The 16565-nt window shown below is 37.8% G+C and overlaps 1 protein-coding gene across 5 annotated transcripts in view; it reads left to right on the plus strand.

Annotated features, from left to right (window-relative positions):
• The window catches only part of FRMD4B (FERM domain containing 4B), a 307013-nt gene that overhangs the window by 245492 nt on the left and 44956 nt on the right, over nt 1-16565 (plus strand). For 4 of the 5 annotated variants that reach the window (XM_015593792.2, XM_015593793.2, XM_006917659.3 and 1 more), the window contains 2 exons: nt 1935-1991; nt 2754-2776. In XM_015593792.2, coding sequence (XP_015449278.1) covers nt 1935-1991; nt 2754-2776 — 80 coding nt within the window. Of the gene's footprint in view, nt 1-1745; nt 1812-1934; nt 1992-2753; nt 2777-16565 lie in introns of those variants that run through there. The other variant, XM_025050672.1, reaches the window with a different exon arrangement.

Here is a 16565-nt window from a genome sequence, read left to right on the forward strand (position 1 = left end):
GGCAGCATCCTTAAAAGTATCTGTTTGAGGTTTTTTTATCTGCTGAACTTCTGTTTACTAAATTGAAAATATTATTTCAATGACTCGCCTAAGGTTCTGATGAGGCAAAGGGAGGCATGGGATGTCAGGAGGTGGCAAATATTTTCAATATATTTTATTCATCTTTACTTATTTTAACACCCCAGAATAATCTACTTTTTCTCTTCTCTAAGATTTTAAGATTAATTTGACTTTAACTTTGAGTTCGGGTCTGATTTCAAACTCAAAGACGTTTTTGAGTTTCCCCTCCTATCTTCCTCTCTCTGTGTGAGTTTCTTTTACTTTGATACTAAGGAATTTAACCTTTCTAAAATTTAATCTTGATCAACACCCACCTCACCTGTTGAGTTAACTACTTCATCATCTTTCACCTGATTAGAAAGCTAATGTCTCTTGCCTAAAAGACAGAAGGCAATTGATTCCTACCATCAACCTGGCTTCTCTTTGATTGTATAATCTGTTTCTGGAGATTATAGGCGAGCTTTGAATTCCAAGGCTCTGGGCCTGTCAGTTTTTGAAGCAAAAAAACTCGGAAGCAGATCTGCTGCCTCAAGTTTCAGAAGGGACACTTAGGTGTTGGTGGATGAAATTAATTTGTTTTCATTTTGTCATATAAGAGAAACATGGATTATTATCATTGCTGACATTGTAATGTCCTGGGATTTAGGTTTATTTTATTTTATGGCTTTGTTTAGTTTAATTTTGTTTTGTTTTTGAGAACCCCAGTGAAATCACTGGGAAACCTGAGAGAAAAGCATAATCCTTTTAGAAATCCTCACTGAGCTAAACTGCTTCTGTAAACCTACACAGTGTGCATTTACTTGAGAACTACTTAATTACTCACCATTGATGCGCTTGGTATAACTAGAAAAGTCTCCAGTCTGGATTCAACAGGTAGAGAGGAGAAAGAAAGAGTACAGGGCAATTTCCAGTTCCATGTTGTTAAACACTATGCACTTTCAAGTACTAATTATACAGGACTTAGGAAATGGATGGGTTACATGGAATTATTTGTGTGTGTTTATGCTTATAAGCTAGAATAGCACCAAAAAGAATTTTTAAGTAAAGATTCCTCTAAACCACTTATAATTGCAACATATTATATAACATAGTAATGATATATATATATATCACTATATTTAACAAAATAAATGAAGGCATGTGTAAGTATTATTGATAGAAGCAGTCTCCCCTCCACAGACACTTATGCATCCCAACCAGGCTATTGAAAAAGCATTCTTATTAACCAAGGGCCAGAACTCCTATTTTTCTTTGTGATTTTGAAGGAAAAAAAATAAAACAATGGAAAAATGATCAAGTAGAGGTCATCAAATTCCAATATAAAGCAACAGAAGTTTAGTCTTTGAAGCATTTGCCGTAACTGCTTTATGAGGCTTTACATTTTGTCTATAATGGTATAAATATTAATTCAATAATGTATCATTGACAGAGAAGTGAATTTATATTTTTAATATTTGTGTTGTGTGTATACCAAAATAACCATGCTATGACATAAAAAAATTTTCAGGAAATCTGCAGAGTTTAAAAATGAATTTGTAAATTAAAAATTATTCATTAAGAGCTGTCTGAATTTTCAGCCTCAAAGTCATTGATGGTTCTTCCAGAGTGGTACTCTCTAAACAAATTCCCCACAGCTAATTAAACATACACACACACACACACACACACACACACACTCTCTCATATACAATGCAGCTTCCTCTTAACCCTGGATGGGTCTCTCCACGCCCCCTTCCCTTTCCTCTGCAATGGTATGATCTGCATTTGATCCTAAACTGGAGGTGCCAAGCAGTGACAGCTTCCCCAATTCCACAGCCATTTGCTGCAACCTAGGGTGGCCTGTGTTCAGTGATGCTTTCTTTTTCCACCAACAGGGGCAAATCGAAGTAGACAGCGAAACCACTTTCAAGTTAGCGGCGCTTATTTTACAGGTAAGAACTGACAAACTGCCTTTTACCTGCTCCTTTTTGTTTGTTGGTTTTTGTGAACTGCCTGCAACTCTGAAACTTTTGCATGAGTCAGTGGCTGATAGATTTTTAAGACAGCTGTTTGCCAATGAAAAATGTGAGCCACCGTTTTCCGTTTTAGCAGTTTGCATGAGCTGTAGTGTGATATAGTGTGTCCCAAAGGAAAGTGAAATTTAAACTGCTCTAAGGAAAAAGTTAAGACTATATTCCTGTAAAAGACCTCTAGTTACTTGAATTTAGGAGGCAGCAATTTTTACAACCGCTGTAATTTTTATTTAAATTTAGTAACTTTTGTATACATTTTCTTGAGGTTAAGTTAAAGCGCCCTTTTAACTCTTAAAGGCACTAGTAACTGAAAAACCAAGTGTGCTCTATGCTGATTTAAAAAGAGTAAACAAATAGCATGCGTTGTTTTACCTGTCATGTTTTAAAAGGTTTGCATACAGACTAAAAAGTGTGCCGCTCAAACATAAAAGGAGAAATAATCATCTGTGCTTTTTAAGATATATTTGTCTCTTCTGTTAAGAGTAAGAAATATTTCATGAATACTAGTGTTTTCTTATCAATGCCGCATTCTTCCCCATGGTCACAGGGAAAATGTTCCTCCTGTAGTTCTTTAAAACAAAACTCAGGAACTCTGAGAGGGGATTGATCAAGAGTAAAATTCATTTAGCTTAATTAACAAAGAGAAATCGATTATCTATCTTTGTTTTTTGTTTTTTTCAGGAAGCCAAAGGGGATTACATCAGGTAAAATAGTTCTTTTACTGATATTACTATGTAAATAACCCTAGCTGAATCTTTTTATGCTATTTTAAATAACAATGGATGCTAAATCAAAAGAAAGTAGATCCCAAGGCAAGAGACTGAGATCGCTTTCCTTTTCAAATAGAGACCTATTCTTTTTGTGAATAAATCCGGGAATGAAGCTTTCTTACAATTTTTCAATCCAGAGTGAGTGAATTGTAATCAGAAGCTCTCCAAAGTTCTATTTTCTGTCATCTGTTAACATGACGAAGAAATCTATAAAAAAGCTTTGATATCTTGTGCTGATTTTTTAAACTTATAATAATCCTGTGTTTGAAAAGTTATACGGTAAACACAGAAAGATTAAATCCATCAGCTGCTTAGTTAAGGGATTAATAGGGGCTTTCTTTTTGCAGCTGCCCTGAAGGGGCCTCACCCTTCATACACTTGACCTAACAGTTGTATTGTTGCCTCTGAGACACTTACTCATTCTAACTGCCTAACTGGCCACATCATCAGAGAGTGTTTATATTTGAATTCACCCTCTATCTGCTCCATTCTGTCCTTTTTATGCAATAGTTGTAGTTGGGGGAGTAGAAACAGTTAAAGGTGTTTCTCCTATTAGAAACAGCTCACAGGCCAATGACCCACTGAAAGCCTCGCCTCTGCCATGTTAATGTTCGACTCCTGGTAAACTTTACCTGTGGATTATTTACAGATCAGCTAGTACTCATTCCCAGCCAAGTCTTTGAATAGTGTGCTCCTTAACAGACTGATAACCAAGTAATGCCTTCTAAGCTTGAAAACTTCCAGTCACAGAAATACTTCACTTCACAACCTCCAAGCACTCCCCTTGTCTGCTCATTTGTTTTGGTAGAATGACTGAGGAGTCCACTTAACACACCGTGATCAACTCACTATACTCTCCTGCTAGCTCCGTTTTGTGTTATGTTGTTTTTTGTAAATTTACTTTAGGTTAGGAAATATTTTGAAAGAATCACAAAAATCAATTAACATCATTTTTTTTTAATTAAAAGAAAATGTCAGCAGATAAAAGGATAAATTAGTTTCTAAATCATTAACATCAAAAACTCCGTGTTCTCTCTGTTGTCTTTCCTGGAGGAGCCATATTTCCCAGGAAGATCAGATATGCCAGGAATTCTATCATGTAGGGGGAGTCTGACGTTGATTTACAAATGAGGGCTTCACACTCTGCAGTCTGTGAACTGCTAGCCTTTCCTCCCCCACTTTCTTCCAGTCAAGTAAGTGATGGACACCTTCTGGGCCTCATTTCCTCATCAGGAAAATGGCACCTACCCCATAAGACTGCTATGAGATTAAATGTATGTAAACATTGCCCAGGGCAGTACCTGGCATGTAGCAAGCTCTGGATATACTTTAGCTGTTATTAATTATTATAGTATCATGATTGCCCTCATCATTATCATCACCCTGTCCCTGCTCTTGGCAACCTCTGAAGAGACTTTTGAGACTAAGGTGGGTCTGAGGAAGCCATAATAATGTGTTAGGGGAAAGAATAGAAGAGAAAGGTTGATTCCACAGCTTTCCTCAGAGAAGATCGCTTGCCTGCGGCAAAAGAAGGTTTAGAAGAGACCTTCCTTTGATAGTCCAGACCTTTTAGCTCTAAGACTTCAGGGTTGGTAAATTAGTCTAAAAGCCCAAACCAATTCTTTTCCTCAACTTCTGTTTGTTCCTGGTGGGTTCCTGAGTGATTACTAGGCTAAAGAAATGGGGAACACTGTTTTGAAATTGTCTAAACCATGCTGAATTGTAGAGGGAGCATGGGACTAGGAATTGAGAAACTAGCAACATGACCCTGAGTGAGCCATTTGTCCTTTCTGGGCCTCGGTTCCCTCATCTGTAAATTGAGATTAATGAAAATAGCAACTTTACAGGGTGGTTTTGAAGAGATGGATAATGTGAAAGACTTTGTAAATTATAAATTGTTTTACAAGCATTAGTTATTGCTGCTAAGTGTGACAGAAAGAATAGGAAATGTGAACTTTTGTTGTTGGGATTATTATGAAGCAGAATTTTGGTTGCTTCATTATACACCACCCCCCTCCCTATCTGATCTCCTCCTTCCCCGAATGGAGAGGATATATTTTTCTTCCAAAGTTTTGTTATAAAATGAATCAAAGAAAATCAGGCAAACTAAAATGCCGTGATGCAATGTTGTGTAGCTGTTGAAGTGAAGACGCTAGAACCAGACAGCTTCACTCACATCCCAGGTCTGTACTTGTTACCTGTCTAATCTTGAACAAGTTGTTTAAACTCTGCAAGCCTCAGTTTCCTCATCTGTCAAATGGGACTTATATTAATAGTATACTCCCCATAGGATTGCTATGAGGATTAAATTTAATATTTACAAAGTGCTTAGAACAGCTCCTGCAATCGCCACTTTAATGTTCCATCAAATTGATGAACACGATTTACCCCTATTGTTTCGAATATAAATTGTTTCTAATTTTTGTGCTAATGTAAATAATGCTATGAACAATTCTATGTAGTTGGAATTGTGGTTATCTGTGATTATTTTCTTAGGTGATGTTTCTCAGATGGAAACAAGCAAAGAGAAATTCCTTAAAGGAGGCAAAGTGCTGAAATGAAATTTATTCATCCTTGATAGCGCTAAATTAAAATTATACAAAATCCATAGCTTTATCCAGTAACATTTACCGAATGTCTAAAATGTGTCGGCACCAGTCTAGGCCCTGTGGATGATATATAGAGCTATATAGGCAGGGGCCTTCCTTCCAGGGAATTTGGCTTTCTGGCAAGGACTACTTCAGGGGCAAGTCTGAATTCCACTTTATTGTTGGTTTACATGTTGGTGGCTGCAGCTCTTGGCTTTTAGAACTTCATCAAGTTTACCCTGAGCTTTAAACGTGGACCAAAAAATGTCCCCAAATATCTGCCTAAATCGGGGCAATGTGGCTTTTTCAATTAAAACGATGATTGCACACCTAATTCTTAAAGCTGCCCTGGCCCACTCACTCCTTATGACTATCTCCCTCTTTCTCAAATTTAGTAGTTCCAAAGCTGAACCAACCAGCATCCCAGCCCCCACATGAACTCTTCGTCCTCTGTCTCCGCTTGAATAACATCACCATTCTCTTGAATCATCTCTAAGGATTGACCCGTTCCCCTCCCATCCTTTTTCTCCATCTGTCAGCTCCCTTCTTTTCTTTTTATCAGAACCCTGGCTTTCTCAGCCCTTATTTTTCTTTACTTAATCTGACCGTAAATGTATGTGTGTAGATATTGTCTGTTTGAGAGCTTTCTACGACATTGTTTAAACGGTCCGTTCCTGATTTCATTCAAACCGCATCATAATTTTTATCATTGCCACTTAACAAATCAGTAGATGAAAATCTTGGACCTAAAGAGACTTTGTGACACAGCCAATGATTTCCCAGATCTGTTGATTCCATTGCACACCACCACCTGCTCATAACCCCCAGTTATCTTCCTAAAACATAAATTCAATCATCACTGTTGACTTCCAGAATCTCTGAGTTTCTCATTGCACAGACACCCACCCTCCAACACCCTAACCTGATATTTAAGGCTTTACTTAATCTACATTATACATTTTCTTTTCCATGCTCTACTGTTCGTACTCCTTAAGATCTGTTTATGCCTCACTTCTTTTCTCCACATACCCTGTACTATTTTTTCTTCACGGCTTCACTCAACTCTTCTTCCTAGAATGCCTTTAAAAATGACTATCCTCCCCCTTCCTGCCATGTTTCCTTAAGAGTATTTTAAGTTAACGTTATCATAACCGGTAGGAAACCTCACTCCCTGACTCTGAAAGTTAATTAAAATAGTGGAGTGGGGACTTCCATTTTCTTTAAATAGTTGACAGTCTGAATTTCCAAGTCAGCCCTTAAGCTACAAAGAAAGATAACAAGCTACTTGAATAACACAACACAGACAAACAGAGAATTCTTGAAAGCTGACTTGGCAAGGAGGCAAGGCTTTGTCACTGAGCCAGCCACAAATGAGTTTGTAAAAGCAAAGCATTTTTCTTTTTCCTTCCTTCCTTCCTTCCTTCCTTCCTTCCTTCCTTCCTTTCCTTCCTTCCTTCCTTTCCTTCCTTCCTTCCTTCCTTCCTCCTTCCTCTTTTTTTCTTTCCTTCTTTCCTTCTTTCCTTCCTTCTTTCCTTCAAATCTGTCTCTCTCCCTATTTCTCAATCTCCCTCTTTTCTCTTTTCTTTTCGTACTTCATCCTGAAAGTTGGAAGTTACCAGGTAACTGTGTGATTAGGGCACTTCTGCTTATAAGAAAAAGTGAGTTACTACAATTTACAACTCAGTTCTGGGTCAGATTGAGAGTATATTGTCACTCGGCCTCAAATGGGAAGGAATAGTTCACAACATACAGCTGTGCTACAAAATACAGCTATTTCTCATGGGAAAGGAACTTCTCTAGATGCCTGAGAGTAGTTAATAAAAGGAAGAGAGGGAATCAAAGACTTTAAAGAACTTCTGCCCCTAGTCCTTGTACTTCTGGAGCACTTAAAGCTCTAAAATATCATTCCATTTACAGGGCTTTTCAAATCAGTGACAGTAATAACACTAGCAGCTCCCAGGTACTACTGTACTGAGTACTTAACTCACATCAGTGGGGAGGCAGTCCTAAAGACAAGAGTATTTAACTGCTTGAGTTCAAATGCAAGCCTAGCCATTTGTTGTGTACCTAGGTAACTAACTTCTCTGGAACCCTTTTTTATTTTATTTTATTTTTGTCTCAGTAAATATTATATGGCATCGTTATTGTTATTATTATTAATATATTTAATCTTCACACCAACCCTGACAATAAGCACTATTAGTGTTCTCATTTTACAGATAGGGGACCTAAGCTTTTGGAGCAAGTGAGTAGCTAGCTTACTGTCTACTCTACTTACTGTCACATTGCTAGAGAGTGGCAGAATTAGGACTCCAAACCTCATGTCTTTACCATTGAGGAGTCTCCATTTTTATATTCCAACACAAACTTGTAAGAATGATTACCTTCCTTGCTGGCAGAATAAAGAAATCTAATTTGACAGAAATTGAACATTTCTGTCTTATTTCAAGCCAGGGCTTTAATGAATCAGCAAAATGCTTTTGTGAAAAAGTTGTTGATGTAGTGGAAAAAAAAACCTGTGAAATGACTCTATTTTAAAATTTGACTTAAAGATACAGACAAGTTCTTTTGTAAATCAGTTCAGTGCATGCATATTTTATTTATTTTTAATGATTTATAAACACTTCTAAATGTTAGACTGTTTTACATGTTTTATAAACATTAACTCATTAATCATCTTCACTTTATGGAGTTGGTGTAATATTATCCCCACATTACAAGTGGGGATAAGAGATTTTATGTGGCATTATACCTATATTTCCATATTATAGTTTCTAATGGCTTGGCCAAATGTTAAGAGTTGTTATGGTGAAAAAACAAGCAAGATACAAACAAATAGAGAACCACGAACAAATAAGTATGGGAAATACCTAGTTAAAAATTTAAAAGTTCACGTTTTTTTAAAATCAGTTTTCAATCTGCTCATATGCGTGGTGAATCTCCCAGAAGACACATAAGCAGTGTTTCCCACACTTATTTATCCCAGATGTGTGAGCATCTTGACAAACCAGTGTTCTATGGACTTTACTTTGTAATGTGTGGGTTTATCTATTTGCTAAAAGCTCAGTAACAAAATGTCTTTAAAAGATAAGCAGTTTGGAGAAGTCTGTTCTTCGTACTCCCTGCCAGATTCATTACTCCCCTCGATTTTAATTCCATTAACTCTTAGGCAGGGTAAACATTCATCAAGTTCTGAACTTGCTTTTTCTCAAAAGCCCTGAGTTTGAAATTATTCATCCCATACAATGGACACTTTTTCATCTTTTAAACATAAAATGTTAGGCTTCCCCAAATGATGCATTTGAACCCTGATTTTACAGCTGAGGAACTAAGAAGTGACCAGACCAGACTGGCAGTCCCCAGATCTCCCCCACTACTGCAGATTTACCATTTTAACTTATACTTGTGTAAAAGGGCCTACATGGATCCTTGTTGTCTTTGATAGAAGACAGTGAGGGATAGCAGGCGGTAGACTCCACCATGGTAAGTGGTGTTATCAGTGGAGTGGCCACAAGTCTAATATTAGTCACTTGAGGAAATAGCTTAAGAGTGAGAAGGTAGGAAACGAGCACTTGCTCATCAGTGCCCTTGGAATACTTTGCCCTTTTCTCACTGCTCAACCCCATTCATTCTTGAAGATTAAATACCTACAGTGTGAGAAGCTCTGGACCAAGCAAGGGCCATGATAGAGGCAAACTGAATTTGTGGTATTCTTTTTATTACTGAGCTACTACAGTCATTCTACATCCTTTATAGAAGACATCGGGGAAAGGCATGGGCTCTGGATTTAGACGTGACATTGAGACGAGCCCTCCTCATCTGCTTGTGAGTGACCTTGAGCCAGTTTCAAGCCATCTGAACCTAAGGTCCCTTTTCTTTAAGTGGTTTGTTACAAAGATTGAATGTGATAAAACACGTTGCAGGATACCTGGTACAGAATGGAGACTCGGTACTTGGGAGTTTGCTTCCAATTTCCACTGAGTCCCATCTATTATAGTGAGATGTGTTTTTTGTTTGTTTTTTGTTTTTACCATCTTAGCCATTTTAAAATGTATAGTTCAGTGGAATTAAGTAAATTCATATGGTTGTGCAACCATTTCCATCATCCCATCATTTTTCTCCAAAACTTTTCATTTTACAAAATTGGAACTCTGTGCCCATTAAACAATAATACACATCCCCTCCTTCCTAGCCTCTGGCAACCATCATTCTACTTTCCGTCTGTCTTAATTTGCCTATTCTAAGTACCTTGTATAAGTGAAATCATGCAGGACTTATATTTTTGTGATTAGCTCATTTCAGTTAGCATAATGTCCTCAAGGTTAATCCTTGATATACCATGTGTCAGAATATCCTATATTTTAAGGCTGAATAATATTCCATTGTACATGTATACCACATTTTGTTTGTCAGTCCATCCATGGATAGACATTTGGATTATTTCCACTTTTCGATTTTTAAGAATAATAATGCTATGAGCAAGATATGCAAGTATTTCTTTGAGACCCTGCTTTCAATGCTTTGGGGAAAAGAGATGTATTTTTTAAGAAGAGTCCCTGGCTTCCAGGTACTTAATTATATTCTACCATTCACTGGAGTCGGGGTAGGGTGAGGGCATAGAAATGTAAGATGGATATCAGATCCTTATTCTAAATCATCAGATCTCACCTATCAAAATTACTACTTAAGGAGGCCAGTACTTACATTAAAAATATTGTTATAGGTAAATGTTTATTGACATGGGAAGATATTATAATATATGAAGTGGACAAAAACAAAAGTATACATATTATCCATTCTTTTTATTACAAAACATGTATACCAATATATTCAAACACATCATACATGTATAAAAACTGTTACACCACAGTACATGCAGTGGCCTCCATAATTTTTTTGTTCATTCATTTTCAGTATATGTATACTATTTAATTTATTTATTCAGTTATGTACATGTAGAACTATACCAACATTGTATACATTATGAAATATTCACAGAAGAGTAACACATCTAAATGAATGAGATAGAGTAACATGTTCAAAAGAATGGATAAAAATAAATTTTATTAGAAGTTCTAATATTTTTTTTCTGCACAACTACAGACCTCTCCACCATAAAGACTATAGTAAAGTGGGTTCTGAAGTTAGGAAACACTGAGTTTGGTTCCAGATTCCACTTCTCACTGGTGAGCAATATTAGCTAAGTTATTGAACATCTCTAAGCCTCAATTTCCTCATCTGTGAATAGGAATATTACAGTTCTTTTTTATTTTTTATTATTGAGGTGTAATTGATGTATAACATTATATTAGTTTCATGTGTACAACATAATGATTAGATATTTGTACACACTGTGAAATGATCACTACAATAAGTCTAATTAACATCTGTCACCATACATAGTTACATTTTTTTTTCTTGTGATGAGAACATTTAAGATCTACCCTCCTAGCAACTTTCAAATGTGCAATACATTGTTATAGTGCTTTGCACACTGCCTGGTTTATGGTAGGGCCAGAAAAAATTAAGCTATTATTATTGTTGTCTTGACAAACAGTTGTCTAAGGTTGGTGAGAATAGAAATGTTTACAGCTTGTCTTCTTTGCTTTTCAGTGTGTTTTTATTTATTAACAATTAAAATATAAATTTTAAAATGTATTTTGTATTCTTTAAAAACTCAGAGCTTAGCACAGTGACTTACAGATCTCCTGCACTGAGTCCTCTTTCAAAATGAATGTAAGAGTTGTAGAATACTACTCACTTTGCCCAATGGAAACTTCCCAAATCAAAGCTTACAGCCTTTCTCTGCCATCCCAGAGCAGTGAGCCTGTGGTCCCCCACAGCATGTGGGCGGCCCCGTTCATAACTGGTTGCTCCCAGAGGCCTATGTGCCTTTGTGAACAGGCTCTTTCAGTTCTGGGCACAGGCACAGAGGCTGGGCAGGCAGAAAGGAAGCAATTAAGACAATGGAAACCTACCAGAGAAAAAGCTGTGGGCAGGGCTGACTTCATGAGCTGTGCAGTCACACAGGACCCCCTGCTCAGGACGGCCCCATGCTTGGTTTGATGCTCTTCTGTCATCAAATAATTCTTAATGATTTTTTTAACATGGGGCTGTGCATTTTCTTTTTTCACTGAGCCTTGCAAATTGTATGGCTGATCCTGACTGTAGAAAACTCTAAGGTTTTGAGAAGACCTGGATGTTGAATGGAGCATTAAAAGAAGGGTCTTTTCATAGGTATCTAAACAGGAGCTCCGTTGGGAAAGGTAGAACCACAAAAAATTCTACAAACCAGCTTTTTTGCATACATATCTGGGAACCTCTTAGCCCTTTCTGATTCCAATATCCATGATCTCCGAGGTCTGAGGCATGGGGAGTAACATAACCTCTACTTCATATGTTGTGAAAATCAAGAGAGAAAATGTACATGAAGGAGTTAGAACAGTGCCTGGCACCTGAAATACTCATTTCTAGAAGCTTTCTAAATATCCAGTCCCTTAATTCTTGTATCAACTCTATGAACTAGGCAGTATTATTATCCTCATTTTACAGGTGAGGAAACTAAAGCCCAGATAAGTTGAGTAACTTGCCCAAGTCACACAGCTGGTAAAGTGTGGAGCTGGGATGTGAACCCAGGCTATCTGATGGCAGAGCTCATGCTCTCACTTCACCAATATGACCATTAAGCACATTGCTTTTACCATTATCTACGAGGTGCCAGATACTGATATATTTCATACCATTTTCTCCACAAATTATACCTGTTGAGATCCTCATTCTGCAGATGTAGAGACTGAGGCGTGGCAATCAAGGTCACATATCTGTTCCACATAGAGTTGTCAAAATTTATGACAGAGACATCACCCAAGACAGGAATTAGAAGGACCTGTAGGAGGAGCCCTCACACCCTACGTCAGTCCAAGGGCCCGTCCAAGAACTTTGTGATTATAACATCCCCTCCCCTTAACTTCCTCTTCCCCTGTAAAAAAAGAACTTCATTCTTCTTTGTCTCCTGGACTTGCACGTGGCTCACCATGGCTACACACATCCAACTGCAGCACTTTCTTTTCCCCCAAATAAATCATTTTTGCTGACTGAATATCTGGTTGACTTTTTGTTTACGGTCACCATAGTGAAACTTTGATTTGAACCCACACCCTCTGACTTGCCAGTCTGCTTTACAATTTGATAATTCTTCAAAAGAAAATCCAAAAGATGGTTAATGATATCTACTGGACTGGGTCGATAAAGATAATACAAATGCAGTTAGACTTTCAGGAACTCTTAGACCTACACGCCAGACACGTCTGTGTAGCTTGTTTCTGGCAACAACATTATGATGTCCTTACCAGCTGAGACCCTGGAGTCTCGCTGCATTCTAATCCCAGTTTAACCCTGAGGAACTGTGTGCACTTTGCAAATCTCATCACCTCCTTAAGCCTCAGTTTTTCCATCTGTGAAATGGGGATGGTAATCTTATCTGTGGAAAGGGATTGTTGTGCGAATTATCTAAAGTAACCCATGTCGTGTGCCTAGTTCAGTACCTAGTATGTTGTAAGTATCCCAAACCATTTTATCTTTAAACAGCTACGAACCTATTTGCGTTCTCAGTTTTCCTCTCTAGGAGTGAGCCAGCCCATTATGCCCATCACTGCTACTTGGTACTAAAATGAAACAGTCCAGTTGGCCTTTTCAGATAATGGCTGGCTAAGACATTTGCATGTTTGGTGTTTGGTATGAGTAGAAAGTAGCATGACATGAACTTCTTCCATTCCTCAAAGTGCAACCTTTCAGAATCTACCCGAGCTACAGGATGGCATTTGGCGGGATGACTTTTACAATCCCTCGCTGATTATATTTCAGTGCCTTTTGGTTTGATTCAAAAAACACTGAGTAACAACATAACATGTATTCAGTCTTATCTGTGTTCAAAAGGCTGATGTGGTTAATCTGGTTCTTGTATGATCCGGAAGAACACATTGAGTCACACATGCAGGAAGAAGGGATAAATCTTTGGGGCTTTAAGTTGTCCATAAATAATTTTCACTTGTCTGGTAGGAAATTTCCCAGGAGAGGGATACATTTCTTTGACTTTACATTCTTTTGTAGGAAAAACACTCTGTGTGATTGTGTTGTCTTCCATGTGCCCTTTTCTCTAACTCTAGAGTTGTATAAGAGGTACTTTTTAAAATTGTGGTAAAATACACGTAACATGAAATTTACCATCTTAACCATTTTTAAGTGTATAGTTCAGTAATGTTAAATATATTTACATTGTTGTGCAACCAATCTCCAGAACTCTTTATCTTACAAAACTGAAACTCTGCCCATTAAACAATTCCTTTATTCTCTCTCTCCCTTAGCTCCTAGCAACCACCATTCTACTTTCTATCTCCATAAATTTGTAAAATGTTGTTATTTTAAATATTTACAGATTTTCATGTTAACCTACTTCTCAGCCTGAGTTATTCTTATGGATTGTGTTTCTTCTAAAAGAGTTGAAGGTTCAAAGTAGACACAATCGGAAACCTCAAAGAGCTGGCTTATGTTTAGAAAAATCTCTCATCACATTTTCATTATTATTAGAAATTTTTAGACTTAAAATTTTTTTGACAGTTGATCCCTATCAAGCATGCAGATGGACAGAGTAATTTGTCCTTTGTTACCAGTTAGGACTCAGACAAAAATTTAATAGCAAAGGAGTTTCTAACTGAGAGGATGCTGTGTTTCCCAGAACACAAGCTGCTTTCTTGCATCTTTAGGAGAGTGCTGAGATAAGGAGACAGATCGATTGGTCATGATGTTAGAGGAACAAGTTTCATAGCTAAACTTCTACCAGTTACTGTGAATCTGGTGAACAAATCCTAAAACTACTTACAACCTGGGACCTGGCAAGTTGCTTTCGAAGTTTTCCCACATGGTTTATCCCCAACCCTTAGAGTTGCCAGATTTAGCAAATAAAAATAGAGAATGCCCACTTAAATTTCAGGTAAACACCAAATATTTCTTTTAGGATAAGTATGTCCTATCTATTTAAACTAGCAGATCTAACCTAGATCACTCACTGAGGATTCTTAGTGGTATAATCCACCCCAGCCTGGTCTGAGAGTGGTAGGAATACAGTGTTGGGTAAAATACAGTGTCTGGTTTTGTGTACAGTCAGAAAAAAAAAAAAAGAACACATTTACTGAACATAGGCAAGTGCCTTCACAGCAGTCTATTGTCATCTTCCTAAGAGAGGTCACTATCCCTATTTTTGTAATGAGGAAACCAAGGCTTACAACGATTAGATTATTTAACACTAAAAAACTCCTTCAAACATGGAGACCTGGGACTGAATCCAGTTCTAAGTCCAAACTTTAATACTGCAAATCATAGGTCTAGGGCCAGCGAGTTTGTTGGTCTCTTGATTTGTTTCTAAGTATATGGAAGCTTTGCAATAGCCTGCATCTAAATCCTGGCTGCCCGTGTACCAGTTCCATTTCCTTACCTATATATTAGAAATATTCACCTACATCTAGATTCACTATAAGAATTAAATGAATTCCTGTAAGTAAAATGGTGAGCGCTTGTCTGCCACATAGTATTTGCCTGAAAAAGTCTCCTTTAAAGCCACAAGTTTTTTTTATTATTATTATTATTATTATTATTATTATTATTATTATTATCCTGTGAAAGAGCAGAGAGGTCTGAGGGAGCTGGGGACCAGAAGCAGCCTAGAAATATATGCTTACACCTGAACCCCAGTGAAGGAGCTTCGCTTTGTCAAGATGAAGAGAGGGCCACCCTCCCCCTTTCCTGGAAGCATTGGGGCACCCTTAGCCTCAGCAGAGGCCAGGAAAATGGCTTATGTATTTTAGTTCTCACCGTCTACTCTGTAAATGACTACAATCTGATTTGTCTTGAGGTATGATCAAGAAATGTTTAAAGGGGTGGGGTGGAAATTCCAAGAATGGAAGGACCTGTGATTGGGAGGGAAGGGGAGGGGAGGAGAGCAAGGTCTAGCCCAGCTGGCCTGGCTTTTCTGGCCCCTCCTTCTCCTTCTCTCTCTCCTCTCCACCTTATCTTTCCAGTTCCCTCCTCCTCTCCCCTTCCTCCTCTTCCCTGCTGCTATTCCGACCTGGAGTCCCCATAACCAGCCAACCAGCCACTGCTCCTCTAGATTTAGCACCACCTTACTACGGGGCCTTTGGTAAGTCTTCATACATCTGTGAGTCTCATTCCCCTCAGCTATGAATTCAGGGGTTGGACCAGATGAACTCTGCTTACTTAAGCACCTGGCTGGGGTTTGGTTGGGGAGTAGAAAATGAGGAGGGAAAATATTTTAGCTATAATGAAATTACTAGTATATAAGCACTTTTTCTAAACTAATTATTTGCTATAATCAGCGGCATTAGACGTTGAGTGGATTTGAGACCGAGATTTCTGCCTTTGCATATGATTGACTATGAATGAAAAGTGACAGCTTGTTTTCTATTTTCTCCCTTTGGTGCCAGGCCTTGGTATCCTGTAACAGATAATTTGCAGGGGTAGAGATCTTACTATGAATTTTTTGAAACAGTATAAAAAATCAGGCATCAGGTGTGCCTGTGTGGTTTAAGAAGCCTTTGTTGGGGTGTTGGGCTTCTCACCTGAAGTGAGGCTCAGGTGAATTTAGATGCCTTGTTTTAAAATTGTGCCGAAAATGATTGGGGTCTGGTTTTGTAGCCCTTTTAGAAAAAAAAAAAAATGAACTAAATTTGGTATCTTTGCTATTAAGGGATAACTATAGACTAGTCATTTCGGTTTGCTTCAAGAAACTCTGAAGAGTTAATACATATTCAGTCTTATTATCTGTGTTTAGATCTCTTATGCCGTATAATCCAGTTTTTGGCTACTCCAGATTAATCTAGTTTTAATAAGCAGCCTTTTCTCACTCAAGAAACAAATATTTTAATAGAATCAATCAGTGCCCACTATAATTATAAATTCTGAAGCTCCAAGTTAAGCTGAGGAAAGAGTTCTCCTTCGTCCCTACCTGTTCCTTCCCCATTTTCTGTCCTCTTTTAGGAATCCTGGAAGAATTAGGCAAAGTGGTTAAATAGAGCAGAGGTTTGGAGTCGCATTACTTTCTTGCTGCGTGAATTTAAATTGAT

The sequence above is a fragment of the Pteropus alecto genome, unplaced genomic scaffold (assembly GCF_000325575.1).
Source record: "Pteropus alecto unplaced genomic scaffold, ASM32557v1 scaffold75, whole genome shotgun sequence".
Lineage (NCBI taxonomy): Eukaryota > Metazoa > Chordata > Mammalia > Chiroptera > Pteropodidae > Pteropus > Pteropus alecto.